The 15,589-nt window shown below is 38.3% G+C and overlaps 1 protein-coding gene across 2 annotated transcripts in view; it reads left to right on the top strand.

Annotated features, from left to right (window-relative positions):
- Positions 1-15,589, top strand: part of aqr (aquarius intron-binding spliceosomal factor) — an 83,515-nt gene that overhangs the window by 50,747 nt on the left and 17,179 nt on the right. For both annotated transcript variants that reach the window (XM_072267038.1, XM_072267030.1), the window contains exons 23-27: positions 2,084-2,153; positions 2,255-2,365; positions 7,852-7,961; positions 11,864-11,999; positions 12,474-12,683. In XM_072267038.1, the coding sequence (XP_072123139.1) occupies positions 2,084-2,153; positions 2,255-2,365; positions 7,852-7,961; positions 11,864-11,999; positions 12,474-12,683 (637 nt within the window). The remainder of the gene's footprint in view (positions 1-2,083; positions 2,154-2,254; positions 2,366-7,851; positions 7,962-11,863; positions 12,000-12,473; positions 12,684-15,589) is intronic.

Consider the following 15,589-nt stretch of genomic DNA (forward strand, 5'->3'; position numbering starts at 1 on the left):
TTATGGCCTTTGCTGTTTCTAGTATTCTCATCAATTTCATAGAGTTGTACAGCACAGAAACAGGCCCTTTGGCCCACCACATCCATGCTGACCCATGGCTAGGATGTATGCTAATCTTATTCGCCTGCATTAGGATAATAAACTTCATCTTATGACCTGGAATAAATCAAATTGGCTGAAGACTGACTTCAGGAGGAAGCCAAGATGAATTACTCATTTAGTTCTTTTATCATAAAGTTGTTACAATCCCTTCATCTTTCTCTTATGCATTTGTATTCTAAGCACCATCTTCACAAATATAGATGTTTATTAACCTATTGCTTCTGAGTTAATTAAGGACAACATTAAACTTTAGATTTTATCTATTGAGGGTAGAATCACATGCCCCTATTGATAGAATGCTGCTTTTGCTATTCGTCATTTACGTAGCCTTGTGTTGTAGTTATACATAGTTGACTAATTATTTTAGGGGCACTTCTCAGTACTCCCTACAAGGTGCCCAGCACTGCTTATTGAACCAGATTGGCATCCGTGATGGTAAGGTTAAGCTGTAACTTTATTCCACCAGGCTATTGATTGTGATAGAATCCAACTGCTGTGCTGATCAACAGTTGTCTAGTTAAAGCTGCTAGAATTTTAGCTTACATAAATTTATTCCCAGACAACACATGGTGTTTTCAGCATAACAATGCTGTTCCATATCCATAGAGCTCTGCAATGGTCTCATCTACCTCTGTAATATGAGCAGATAGATTGGTAAATGTTAACTTGGCAAGGAAAACTAGGGGTGGGGTTTTCTGTTGTATGGATTCACTCACTAACTGGCAACTGTATCCTCAGGGGACTTGAATGGAGATATTAGCAGTGGAACAACCCAAGTGCTTTTACAATGGACTGTTACAACTCCTACCAAAATATTTTTTTCTTGTCTATCGTCTTTAAAGTAAATCCCTGAATCACAGTTATCTTTCCTAACATTTTCTAACTAAATGTTCATCAACATACCAAACTAAATATTTTTTACTGTTCTGATTTTTAAAAATTAGCATTTCCCAGTAATGTTCTACTTCATTTTCTTCTATTTCAAATTGGATGTTTAATATTACAAATGTTATATTTTGAAGCAAACAAAGAAGTGTGAAGACTTCATCTCATGGATAAGGAATCTGAAATTACAGTGTTTCTGTATTTTCTTCTGTGTTTGAGACATTAGACTGTTTCCAAATGGCTTGGCAATGTCAGAGAATGGTGGTGGCTATGTTCCCTTTCATAGAAATGTTAGCACTTGCAAATTTCTTGCAACCATCTAAGTGAACATATTTGATCAGTTATTTCACCATGTAGAATGTTTTCTTCAAGTTAGTTCCTTCCTGTCTTTTTAAAAATATCTTGTTAATTGTTCCTTTGAAAATCATTGACTGCTCATGGCCGTTCGCACTATTATCTTGTAAATTATTGGATACTATTGAGTTATCTGTTATGGTTTGTCTTTTATCGTATTGTATTGTCTTGTGTTTTATGCTTGGCATCAAACTAATCAATTCTGATATGTTTCACATACTGGCAATTAAATAATTATGATTCTTAAATTGTGGAATGTAATACATTTTTAACAAATCAATGTGTTTGAGAAATGGAAAAGTTAGAAAACCAGTGAATAAATACCATGTCAACTCTCTGGGAGCAGGGTCACATCCCTGTTTAAGGTCAGCTACTACTCTGGACAAATGGAATTCACCTTATCAGCACTCAACTGTATTAAAAAGTCTAAGCTATCAGTGGGTGGAAGGAAGCATTTTGGACAGTTGGGTTTAAAAATAGGGTTTGTTAGCAACAGTTGAGAGTATTGGAACATCAACTCAGAAACATGATAGCGATAGAACGGCTGTGGAAGGCAGACATGACTGTATCTTATGAAGAGATGTGGAAGATCTAGAAATGGAGATATGGGACACTGAGGGTGCTGTGACCCCGAATACAGGACATGCAAACTAGTAAATCCAACTGATATTTTTTCTTGTGATTACAATGTGTATGTTGTTTATAAGCACATTTTTATCTGCATTCAATCTTTTAATTTCAGAAACACAATTCAATTTACACCTACACAGATAGAAGCAATTCGAGCTGGCATGCAACCAGGCCTTACAATGGTATCATTTTGCTCTTCCTAATTCAAACTTTTCTAACTTTAACCAATTTTGTGGGCCAAGTTAATTCTGCTGTGACGGTTGCTTGTTGTTCTACGTTTCAGGTTGTAGGACCACCAGGTACAGGAAAAACTGATGTGGCCGTGCAGATAATTTCTAATCTGTATCATAACTTTCCAGAGCAAAGGACTCTGATTGTGACACATTCCAACCAGGTACCTTCACAATAAATGCAATTTATGTATTTATTCAAATCACATGCTGTCAAGCTTGAGAAAATTTAATGAAGGTACATGCCTCAATAAAGCTGTTATTTATTAATTATAAGTTGTTCACGTATTGTCCCAACAAAGTAAATAATTCTTTAAGAGAACATTTTACTTCTGATTTAAAATGCTGTAACCTGTTTTGATTTATTCAAATGAAAACCTCATTTATTTTGCTAGGATGCTGATGGTGGATGTGCTTATAATAATATTTTCTTTTCCATCTTGACTATCCATTGACAGTTCCTTGCATCCTCAGTCAGGCCTATGAAAATAAGTGAATTTCAGTCTACCCAAAAACATGCTTAGATTTTCACAAGTGGTTCTGGGTGGCATAAGTCAGATTTTACTTTTTCTGTACCCCAACATGTTAGCCACGCTTATAGTTTCTGAATATGGAAGTTTATCACATAAGGTTATTCCCAAGGAAGCAAGTTTAGGTTCTATTTTCCACAACCTTAATGACCAACACTGAAAAAGCTTGTCCTCACAATTTAACTAGATTCAAAAATAGATTGCAAGCAGCACATGGCAGTATTTGACACAGTTTTCATGCATTCCTATTGTTTTAAAGCTTGTGATTTCAGTATTTAGATGACCATTTTAAATGTGTGATTTTAATTAGTATAGTTTAAAATCCTGGAAAAGTACCTTTGATTAACTGGTAAATGAAAAAGAATAGGATACATTGGTTTGCCTTATTTATACTTATGCAATTCTATTATAAATAGAATATGTTTTTCTTTTTCATGTCAAGATTAAATAATTTATGAGGTAGAAATACCTGTTTGTAACCTTTATTGAAGTAAAGTTTGTTGGGTCAATTCAATTCTTTCCTAAGATAGCAAAATTTAATGTTTTCTAATTAATTTTGGATTTCTTCCTCCCAGTACTGTTGACGCCTGACTTCCCTTCTTATTTAAAAAAAAGTTTAAATTTTTTTTTGTCAAAGTGATTATCTGTCAGACAGTATACTAAAAATTATTGGTATTCTGGGCATGAATTGATCAGAGGCCAGTTTTAAATCCTTATGCTGCAGTGAGGTAAAACCAAGTGCAATAGCCATTCCATTGTTTCAAGATATTTATGAATTCCCAAGGTAGTCTTGTTAACTTAAAAAAACAAATATGAAAATGAAATACAGGTGTCCCCCGCTTTTCGAGCGTTAGCTTTACGAAACCTTGCTGTTACGAAAGACCTACATTAGTTACCTGTTTTCACTAACAGAAGGTGTTTTCACTTACGAGAAAAGGCAGCGCGCGAAAAAAAGGCAGTGCGTGCCCCGAGCAGCCAAGCTTCTCCCCCGGAACTGCATTCTAACCAGCATTGCTTAAGCACGTGCCTGTGAGCAGCCGTTGGCAAGATGAGTTCTAAGGTATCGGAAAAGCCTAAAAGAGCTCATAAGGGTGTTACATTTAGCGTAAAACTAGACATAATTAAGCATTTCGGTCGTGGTAAGCAAAGTAAGGACAAAGTGAGTTTGGCTTATGGAAGTTGACGAAGATGATGTTGAAGAGGTTTTGGCATCCCATGACCAAGAACTGATAGATGAAGAGCTGATGCAATTGGAAGAGGAAAGGATAACAATCAAAACCGAATGCAGTAGCGAATGGACCGAAAGAGAAGTCGTCCAGGAACTGAACGTGAAGCAACTGCGTGAGATTTTCGCTGCAATTATTGCAGAAAAGTACGACTTTAATTTTGAAAGGGTACTTAGCTTTTGGGCATATTTGCAGGATGGTTTGAGTACTTACAAAGAACTGTATGATAGAAAAATGCACGAGGCTAAACAGTCAAGCATACTGTCGTTTTTCAAGATTTCCACATCAGCCACAGCAGACGACGAACCTCGATCTTCGACATCGAGGCAGGCAGACATAGAAGAAGATGACCTGCCTGCCCTGATGAAAACAAACGACGATGAGATGACACCTCAGTGTCCCACCACCCCTGTGGTCCCAACCTCCGGGCCGCGGACTGATATCGGGCCGTGGAGAATGCAGCGGTAGCTGAGACGCACCCAACAAATCTTTAAGAAAAAAGCCGAAATAAACAAGCTAATTAATTAGGTGCCGCCTGGTACGTAAATGTCAGCTCAGATCAGAGGCGATTGCCGATTGTGTCGCCTCTGATCTGGGACGACATTTACGTGCCAGGCAGCACCTAACTAATTAGCTTGTTAATTTTGGCTTTTTTCTTGAAGATGTGCTGGGTGCATCCCGGCTACTGCTGCATCACTGCATTCTTCACGGAACGGTATTGGTCGGCGGCCTGGAGGTTAGGGACCACTGCACCACCCTAACCATGACGACTCAGCCTAACACACCATCATCAGTGTGCTCGGTGCCATCATCCCGATTCTGGTAAGTGATACTACACTGCACATACATTATTTCTACTTTATATAGGCTGTGTATTTTTATGTGTTATTTAGTATGATTTGGCAGCTTCATAGCTTAAAGGTTACTGGAAAGAGTGTTTCTGCCGAGAGCGCTTGTGTGAGATTTTCGCTACGGAGAACAGTGCGGCAATGATCATAGAAAAGTATTTCTACTTTATATAGGCTCTGTATTTATCATGTCATTCCTGCTTTTACTATATGTTACTGTTATTTTAGGTTTTATGTGTTACTTGGCATGATTTGGTAGGTTATTTTTTGGGTCTGCGAACGCTGACAAATTTTTCCCATATAAATAAATGGTAATTGCTTCTTCACTTTACGACATTCCAGCTTACGAACCGTTTCATAGGAACTCTCTACCTTCGGATGGTGGGGGAAACCTGTAATTAAACCAAACAAGTGAAATATTTTCTTAAAGAATAACCTTGGCCTTCTCACCCTTTGCCCTGTGATCCCTGTCAAAATTACTGGGGCCTGAGATAAAGTATCTGGTCAGGTCTGGCATAGGATAGTGCCTGGCTGTCTCATCAAGGCTTGACTCCAGCAGAGTGACCTGAACTGCTCTGTTGAAGGGGTAACTCCTGAACTTGTGTGTTCTTACAGAGGCTATGCATAATCATGCAGCTTACCATTCTCCTCAGATGGCAGTGCGTGTGGTTGCAACAACCACTCTGGATCCAACCAGTGGTGTAATTGTTCATCTTTTATGTCTTTCTTATGGTCACAAGACACTGCTGGATACTAAGGACATCAAGTATTGAGCGTCTACCCCACTAGTGACTCGCTTGATAGTGAGGGAGCTGGAGTTGTTTCGGACTGTGTTGCTGCTTGCTCCAGGAAGGTGTCGGAGTCAATGTGTGGTTTAGCAAATAGTGCGAGTGATAGTCTTGGATGTTTTTCTTGTGATTGCAAGACCCTGTTGGACATTGGTAATTTAGAATGCTGCAAGTCTGGTTAATTGGTGACACTGACAGCAGGGGAGCTGTGTTGTCTCAGTAATAGCACCTCATGCCAAGGGGTCATCTGTTGCAACACCCAGAGAGACACCGAAAGAGGGGTGGGAGAGAATGGAGGCACGGCAGGCTCTCTGGAGTCCTTACTAGATCGGGGTCTGGCCCTTTCTGTTGGAGCTGCCCTTCAGTGTCCCCTTGGTTGAAGACAAACTGGTCTGCAATTGTCTGCGGCTGCACTAGCGCGTGATGATCAGCCTGCTGCAGGCTTGTTCTTGTGGACAATATCCGTGCACCATCAATCTACAGGCCATGACACTCAGGGACTTTGGCTATATTGTTTTTTTTTTTGTGTGACCGTATGTGCACTCCTATCTTATATGTGCTGTGTGTGCCTTGTGCTGAGAATGACAGTTGTTACTCTGTTTTGCATCTTGGCCTCTGAGGAATGCTGTTCTATTTGCCTCTATTCATGGGTATTCGTGTATGATTGAATGATAATTAAACTGAAAATTGAACTTATTTCAGTTTTAACGGCAAAATGCTAGTGTCTCATCAGAACCATTGGCTGAAGTCAGTACAATCTGGCCCAATCTCTCGATACTCTATTGCATCAAAATATTTAAGAATTGTCTTGTCCTTAGAAAGTGTACTGGGCCATCTTGTAATTTGTGGCATAATTCTTAGCATGGTCTTCCCTATTTAAAGTGCCATCAAGGCTTCATGTTTCACCAGCAATTCTAGAGGGCCAAGGCCCAAAATGTTGACTGTTCATTTCCCTCCATAGATGCTGCCTGACCTGCTGAGTTCCTGCAGTATTTTGTGTGTGTTTATCAGGATTTCAAACACCCGCACTTTCTCTTGTAACTACAATTAAATCTACAGGTTTTTGCGGAGGAATTATTGCCTTTAAGCACAGTGTTGTATGGATGTAATCAATACCCATTGGCTTTGGAAAACTGAATTTAATTCCAGAAGGTTCCTACTTCTATACTTGCACATTAATAGATGGTTGAACCAGAAACAATGCATGTCACCTTGTTGACACAAACATCCTGCACATTTGTTGACCTACGAGTATAGCCTTTGGTGTTATTTCAGACACAATATGAATTACTTAAGTACCTGATGACAGATATTGTGTAGGTCATTTTTCCCAATTACATGACAGTCACTGGGGCGTTCATCCATTGTTTTCTTAAATAAATTCTGGATTTAAATAAAAATAGAGGCATGTTGTGCAATATCATTAACTTAACAGCTTGATTTCTGCAATAAAATATTACTCACATCTTCTCAAAGTTCATCACCTTTGGACAAACCTTTAAGCTTTGACACACATGGCCAACACCAAAAAAGGAGATTCTAAGCAACCTCCAAGCTCTTAATAAGTTGAACTTGCCTCCACGAAGCATGAAAAGTTGGAGCAGAGGAACTAAAAACAGATCAGTCAAGGTCACAATAGGACAGAACTCAGTCAAACAAAATGCTTATTCCTTTTTGCTTTTAACAGAGATGTCATGCAAGTCTGTTTTTCAGTTAATGTGAAAGATGTTGAGAATCATGAAAGATTTTTAGCAAGTTATTTTCAGATTGTCTCCAGAGACACTTTCTCATCTGTCCTTTCGGTAGATTTAAAAGAAGCTCTGACTGTCTTATAACTTATCAAACCATTGCTGTTTGTGGAATGTTGCTTCCACAGGATTAGCTGCTGGTTTCTTACATTTCAATAGTGACCACAATTCCAGAGTGTTTCATTGACTGGAAAGCACTTAAAGACAACCCCCAACTGTGAAAGGTGGTTTATAAATAGAAGTCTGTCATCTTCCTTTCCTATAAGGTAGACAATTTACTGATTTTGTGCAGAAGTAAATTGTTGCAAATGAATTTTACATATTATCCAAATAACTAAAAATACACAATTTAAAATTGACACTGTTCTAAAGCCATACTGATCTCTCTCAACGCATGGAAGTGTTACAGAAATAAGTTTCTTTTCATAAGTTGGAGCAGCTGTTTTAAGACTTTTTAAAAGTTATTCTCACTTCTATAAAACTCTGTCATTTGTTGCTGTCAATCTACAGGCTTTGAACCAGCTGTTTGAGAAGATCATGGCTCTTGACATTGATGAGCGTCACCTTCTTCGTCTGGGTCATGGCGAAGAGGAGCTGGAGACTGAGAAGGATTTTAGCAGGTGAGCAATTTGGAGTATTATAATTTAATAAAAGTTGCAACAAACTGAGACTATCTGACAGAAATTGAGACTGCAAAGTCATACAATAATGCCCTCTGAAAATCAGATTTAAGATTTAGGAAACTGGCCTTTGAAGTTGTTCTGTACAAATGTGAAGTAATATTCTTATGTTGCAGACTTAAATGCAAATCCGTTGTATAAATTCAAAGCTTACTTGGTGTTGTCTTTAAAATTTTGCTGTTATCTTTGTTGATTCTTACTCTACCGTCTAGATAAATTAATAAAGGCTTTCTTATTGATTTACATCATTTTATTCATGTGAAGAACTGTAAATTAAATACGAATTCAATGTTTCACGAGGAAAAACAAGCCGTCATAGGAATAATCTGTTCCTGTATTAAATCAGGACAAGTGGCATTAAACTATATTTAATTATTGAGTATAATTTATCCCTATAAGATAGTTTATATTGCGACTATCTTTAGTTAGTGTCTGCTGTTTGAATTCCTTGCTATATTGTTGGTACTTTTATGAATTCTTCACTGCTTTTCCGGTCTTCGTTTATTTTTGCTTTTTTTTTAAAAAGGCTGAATTTATGGCTCATGCTTCAGCAGATTTGGACCAAGTTGAGTGTATGGGCAAAAATGGCAGGTAGAATTTAAGTGGAAAATGTTAGGTAATCCACTTTGTGTTGCACATAAAAGAAAACCTGGGGCGGCATGATAGCGTAGGGGTTAGCACGATGCTTTACGGTACCAGTGACCCTGCCGCTGCCTATAAGGAGCTTGTACGTTCTCTCCGTGACCGCCTGAGTTTCTTCCCACAGTCCAAAGATGTACCAGTTGGTAGGTTAATTAGGCATTGTAAATTGTTATGTGATTTGGCTAGGATTAAACTTACGGCTTAAAGGGCTGGAAAGGTCTATAATTGAAGGTTGCACTGTGTCTCAATAAATAAAGTGATGATGATGGTGTTCAAAGGCACCAGGGAGTGCTTGTACTCAGTTATTACACTTCACAATGTAAAGCTCTGTTTTCTAGACTCTAGTGGTATGTTTGGTACTTTAGATTTTGTCATAAATTTTGTTGCCTCGTTGTCTCATATATATTGGGTGATCAGATGTCCTTAACTATGATTTCACAGAATATGTCAGATCATTATGCCCATTTTTGTGATTTTACCACCTTTTATTCACATAAAGCAAGAATGAAACAGTGAAAAACATTTAAGTGAAGGTGCTGTACTGCTGAAAACATTCCTTCATTGTAGCTGGAACTAGAGCTGCAATTTTCTGTCCAAAAGTACTGAAGTCCCTTCAGTAGAAGGATTTTAGCCTCTTGAGTAGCCACTTCTTCAGTACTTTCTCAAAGGGAGTTTAAGATGGGTTTACTTTTTGTAAAACAACACTCCAAGTATCATACCTGGTAATCAGTGAAAATGTTTGGCAAGAAAGGTGTTGCTGAACTGTTGTTAAAACTGATGTTGCATTGGGTAGTTATGCTGCGTATCTAGCAATGTAATTCTTCACTGTTCTCTGCCTCCAGGCTGCAGCCTGTGAGATGCAACACATCACATCACACAAGAAGTGCTTTGTGAAAAGAGTTTATTTTGCAGCCTCACTTCTCAAAACCACTCAATAACTGTTTGTCAGATCTCAATATTGTGGCTGAGTGGACATGATAGATATTTAGAAAATGGTGCTCTTCGAAAGTTGGAGTTGAAGTATTCTACACTATTACTCTGCTTGCTGTGGCTTCACAAAGTATTACTTCATTATAGTGCTTGTGGTCCTCCAGCCCACCCACCATGGAACTCTGACTAATAAAATAGGCATCTGCCCACTGCTGTGCAAGAAACCTGGAAACCTGGATTTCTAACTCCTGCCCTTCCTGTTTCTGTGTTGAGAACTTGGCTTGCAACTCTACCCTCTGCAGGAGCTCTCCATGTTTGGCTGCATGTGCCTCAAAAAGTCAGTGATTACCATTGAGCGTGTTACCATGCAGAAACCTCTGGGCTAGTGAGAGTTGTGCAGTCAAGCAAAAAGAGGGGAAGACAGTGGCATTCTTCGCATCCAAGAGGTGGTGATGAAGGAGATCTTTGCAGTGTTGTTAATAGCCAGCAATAGCTCTCTCACAGTGCTGCTGCCATGCAACCCTGAGTACCACTAACTGCTGAGAGGGCATATCACTCATTCCAGCCAACCCAGCACTACTCCTCACAAGTAGAATTTTTGCACCGAGGGTAGGTAATTCATCTCTGGATTAGCACCAGGTTCCTAACACCCAGATTCTCACACAGCTGTAGATAGCAACAGTGAGAATAGGGCTTTGTACCAATTTCATAGATACTACCACCAAGCACACTCTCATCATTCCTGGCAGTGCATTTTGGGCACTAAACAAGGTACCACCTGTACAAAAGGGACAATTTTTCTCTGAAACTTACAGGGTTGCATTTGACATGGAAGTACTTTATAACAACAAATACAAAATAAAATTCATAAACTAGAGAAAGCAATTGTGCCCACAGTTCTGCCGAGTAGTTGGTGAAATTGAAGGTTTCCTGTTTTATAATATGCTTTGTATCATTTAAATGAATTTTAATGTAGAGAAATATGAGGTGATGCATTTTGTCAGGAGAATGAGGAGAATCAGTCTTGATACTGTTTTATAAAAGGTGCAGAAGAAGAGGTACCTGGAATGTGTATCAGTAAAAAGACAATAAAGCAGACAAGTCATGTTGTATGTTTATAAAATTCTAGTTTGGACTCAGCTAAAGTATTGGGTTCAGTTTTGCTCAGGTCTTAATTGGAAGGATGTGGAGGCATTGAGAGGATTCAGAAGAGAATAACAAAAATGATACTTAGGATGGGGGACTACAGTTAAGGGACAGATTGTGAGGCTGGGGTTATTTTCTTTGAAGAAGTGAAACTCAAGAAAGATATGATGGAGGCATATATAATAATGGAGAACCTTGACAAAGTAGACAGTGGGAGACTTCATTTTGGTGGAGGGATTGAGAACTAGAGATAACATTTACAAAATAACGGGAAACATTAGAATATTTATGCAGTGTGGTGATTGTCTGCAAATGTAATAGATAGATTCCATTGTGGATTTCAGCAGAAAATCAGATAAATACGTAGTGAAGAAAATGTGCAAGGCTATGGAGAAGGAGCTGGAGAGTGGAGCCCATGAGTTTCTCTTGCAGAGAACTGGTTCAGACGTGATCAGTCTCCCGTGCTGTAATTATTCCAGGATAGGTGCTTTACAGATGATAAGTTATTTGAAGTTACTATTAAAAAAGCAAAGATAGCATCCCTTTTGTATGTAGTAGTATTCAATGAGTAGTGTCAAGATGAATCAGTGGCCTAATATCTTTCTAATGGTAATGATTAAGAGTAGAATTTTGGCCAAGACACAAGGAAAATGCATGTTTTACTTTGGAAAGCTTCTTGGTTCTATACTTTTCTATTGTACAGCTGGTTTAATTTCCTACCTGAAGGAATATGCCTGCTTCAATCAGCACTCTCTCAATCACGTATAGTGGAAGGTCAGCCAAGATTAGGTACATGAGCAATGGAGTGAAGTTTGAATCTGCAGTCAAGAGCAAAAGTAATTGAGCCAGGTTGGTTACTTAGAAAGAACTGTTCGTGTGTAATAATAGCTGTGATTTTTATGTATTGACTAACTTGCGACTTTGTGGATCTTAGATTTTATATTTTGCACTCTATAAATTTTAAATTCTCAGATTTGTGCGAAATTATTTTCTGTTTTACCATTTGCTTGTTACCTTGTTTACAAGCAGCACTGTATTTGTACTTGATTATAATCCAGATATGTAGTTTTAATTGTGTGTAGATTTCTATACCTAGCTAGAGCAATCTTACTTGTTAATAATAGATACGGCCGAGTGAATTATGTGCTGGCTCGGAGACTTGAGTTGTTGCGGGAAGTAGGGCGATTACAAGAGAGTCTTGGGGTTCCTGGAGATGTCTCGTATACCTGTGAAACAGCTGGACATTTTTACCTGTATCAGGTAAGACATAGCTGTATTACCTGTATTACCTAAAAATATCAGGCCCTATTTTTAAGAATAGTATCCATGCTCAGTGTTCGGTGGCCTGATTATTGATTTTTGTTCGAGTGCTTAATGCATTTTCTGATTAATGTTCGGGTAATCCCCATGCGTTTGTTTATACGTTATTACAATGTCTGGTTGCATGACACACTTGTTTTAAATGAGCTGTAAATGTGACACTATTTCCTGCATACAAATTTGATTTAAACAATTAATAATGCTTTCTGCCCCTGTGTCTTCATGTCCGCTCATCCTCCAGCCCTTTTATCTTCATCCAGATTTCAGCATCTCTGTATCATGTTTTAAAGGATTTACCATTCATATTTTAATTAAGAATTTAATTTTTAATGTTTGAATCAATTTTTACTAGGTCTATTCTTAATGGTTGTTTCAGCCGTGTATGATAGTACGGTTATCTTTGTTTTCATTCAGGTGATGTCTCGTTGGGAAGAATATCTTAGTAAAGTAAAAGCCAAAAGTGGAAAGTCTGGTGATGTTACAGCAGTGTCTGAACATTTTCCATTCCATAAATACTTTGCCAATGCACCACAGCCTATTTTTAAATGTCAATCATATGAAGAAGATATGGAAATAGCTGAAGGGTGTTTCAGGCACATTAATAAAATATTTACACAGTTGGAGGTAGGCCATGTTTTTAAGAATAGTGATCATCTTTTAATTTTCACTAACTAAATGTGTTGTCCAGATTTTCACCAGTCACATAATGAATAGAAATATAATTTGTTTTGGTGTTGCTTAACTTAAAATTAGCATTAATGAATCCACAAAAAGATGTTCTGAAATGAGATTGCATAACTTCTTTGTTACATGTCAGATTTGTTGCAATGTGCTGATTTTATTATTTCTTATTTGCCCAGTCATTTTAGTAATTACGAAATCACAACATTGTTCCAATCATTATTGTCTGAACAGATTAGAATGAAAACTACTGTGAAGAGAAACCATGAGTACTGATGAGTGAAGGAGAGAAACACCCAGCATTATTGTTTGATGCTAAAATCATTTCTACTTTGTCCATATAATTTGGGGGACATTTTCAAGTTCAATAAGGAAGGCACAGCAATATAAACAGGTCGTGCTGTGCAGAATTCCTAGAATGACAAGATAACATCTCATTTTATGTTACTGTAAATAACATTCTTAAATCTTTCAAACTCAGTTTCCACAATAATCACAAAAATTTTATGGGCCTTTTTGACTCTGAAATTATCTCATCAATTTCCATTGCTGTTGTACTTGTTTTCTCCAGCCCACCAATGCAAACTTGAAATTTAAATAATCCCTGTTTTAAGCCTATATTGATAGTGTTGGCCACTTTTTCGTATTCTTGTCTATATTCTATCCACAATTTACCCCGGTCATATTTCCTAAAAACCTCTTTGAGTTCCTCCAAATGGGTTTTCTCCCCCGAGTTCGTACTGTATTACTGTGACACAAAAAAATCACTGATTATATCTGATTTAATATTATTCAATTGTAAACAAGATGGGACAGCAGAAATCTGATTGGATGAGGCTTAACGAATCAAGAGGGACTGACAACGGTGGTATAAATATCACCGGACTAGACAAGCCCAGGCATCATCCCTGATGAAGATGGCGGAGTCTGTCATCGAAAAGTCAGTTAAAATCGATGCTCATACCCGGCTGGAAGCCGGAGAAGAGTTTATTCATTTGATATTATTATTGCAGCAGTAATCTTATATCTTTACAATTTTAAACAAACTTCTCACTTGCCTCACCACTGTCATCCATTTAGGTAGGAAGTTACTCACCTGCTTATTTCGTCAATAATTCAATTGAAGCCTCTGTATCAATTACAGTAACTGTTTTTCCTGTATTTTAAATATTCGTTTGTTATCACTGAAGGATCTATCCTTGACCATTGCCAGTTCTCAAATATGTGTTGGATGTCTGCAAAATTGGGGGACCTGCCTTCATCCGCTGCAAAAGGCAGGATCTCCCAGTGACCACCCATTTCAATTCGACTTCCCATTCCCATTCAGACATGTCAATCCATGGCCTCCTCTATCCCACAATGAGGCCACACTCAGGTTCAAGGAGCAACACCTCATATTCCATCTGGGTTGCCTCCTTGATGGCATGGACATCAATTTCTTTTAGTGTCCGGTAAATTCTTCCCAATCCCCCTTCTCTCTTTCTCCATTCCCCATTCTGGTTCACTCTCTCGCACCCTTCTTTTCTGACCTGCCTGCCGCCTCCTTCTGGTGCTCCTCCTCCTTCCCTTTCTTCCATAGTCCACTGTCTGTTCCTACTAGATTCCTCCTTCTTCAGCCCTTAATTTCTTTTATCTACCACCTCCTAGCTTCTTAATTCATATCTCTTCCCCCATCCACCCACCTTCCCTCTCACCTTGTCATACCTATCACCTGCCAAATGTACACCTTCCCCCCCCACCTTCTTATTCTGTTTTTGCCCTCTTCCTTTCCAGCCTTGATGAATGGTCTTAGCCCGAAATGTTAACTGTTTATTCTCTTCCATAAATGCTGCCATACTTGCTGAGTTCGTCCAGCATTTTGTGTGTGTCCCTCAAGATTTACAGCATTTGCTTAATCTCTTGTGTTTAACATCATAGAATTGCTTTCCACATGTACATTGGCAATGCCCAGCTTGATGCAAAGCTACTTCCTATTATCATTCTACTAAATTGTTAGACTACTTGGCTAATGTGCAGTGTTAGATGAGCAGAAATTTCTTGAAATACGTCTTGGAATGACTGAAAACATTGGCTTTGGTTTGCATCACAAACTGCATTCCTCAGTCACCAAACCCATCCCTCTCCCTGATCTGAACCTGGACTGAACTAAACTGAATTCTGCCACCCATGTCCGAACAAACACTCAAATCTTGTACTGTCCCTCCATCTGAGGTCACCCCCCCCGGCTCACAGAAAAGTTAGGCTTAAATTAAAATTCTGTTCCGTGTTTGCAATTTGCTCCAAGGCCACACCTGAATACTGAGTCTGATACCAAATAATGTAGCAGCATCCTAAGTATTTAGCTGATCCAGCAGAGATCAGTTTAACATTTCACCCAAATGCTGGGAGCTCCAACCACGCAACATTGAAGTGTCAAGTTTTCTGAAGTCCCGGGGGGAAGAAATGGTTATTAAATAAAGGTCCATGAATATGCATAGAACAAATAGTAGATAAGGAATGAAAAAAATATAAAATGTATGTACTGGAAGGTCACAGATAGATTAAGAGATTATATTGTGAATGGAAAATTGTATTAAGTGACAAAGCAAAGATTCCTCTAAGAATGCAACGAGTAGTCATAGAAATAGTTCCTTTACTGTCAGGAAAAAGTATTGTAGAGTTGTTTGTGCATTTTAAGCATCAGCTTCTACTGAAGTATTTGGAGACAAGGACATATTTGGAAAACCATACCAAGAAGCTTAATGTAACGTGGCATGCTCTGTCACAGATTGCCACTGAGATAAACTGGAGCATCTTTCAAAGAGAAGTAATATATGTATAAGGATACTCTTTTAAGAAATAATGAAATT

The sequence above is a fragment of the Mobula birostris genome, chromosome 1, assembly GCF_030028105.1.
Source record: "Mobula birostris isolate sMobBir1 chromosome 1, sMobBir1.hap1, whole genome shotgun sequence".
In the NCBI taxonomy this organism is placed as follows: domain Eukaryota; kingdom Metazoa; phylum Chordata; class Chondrichthyes; order Myliobatiformes; family Myliobatidae; genus Mobula; species Mobula birostris.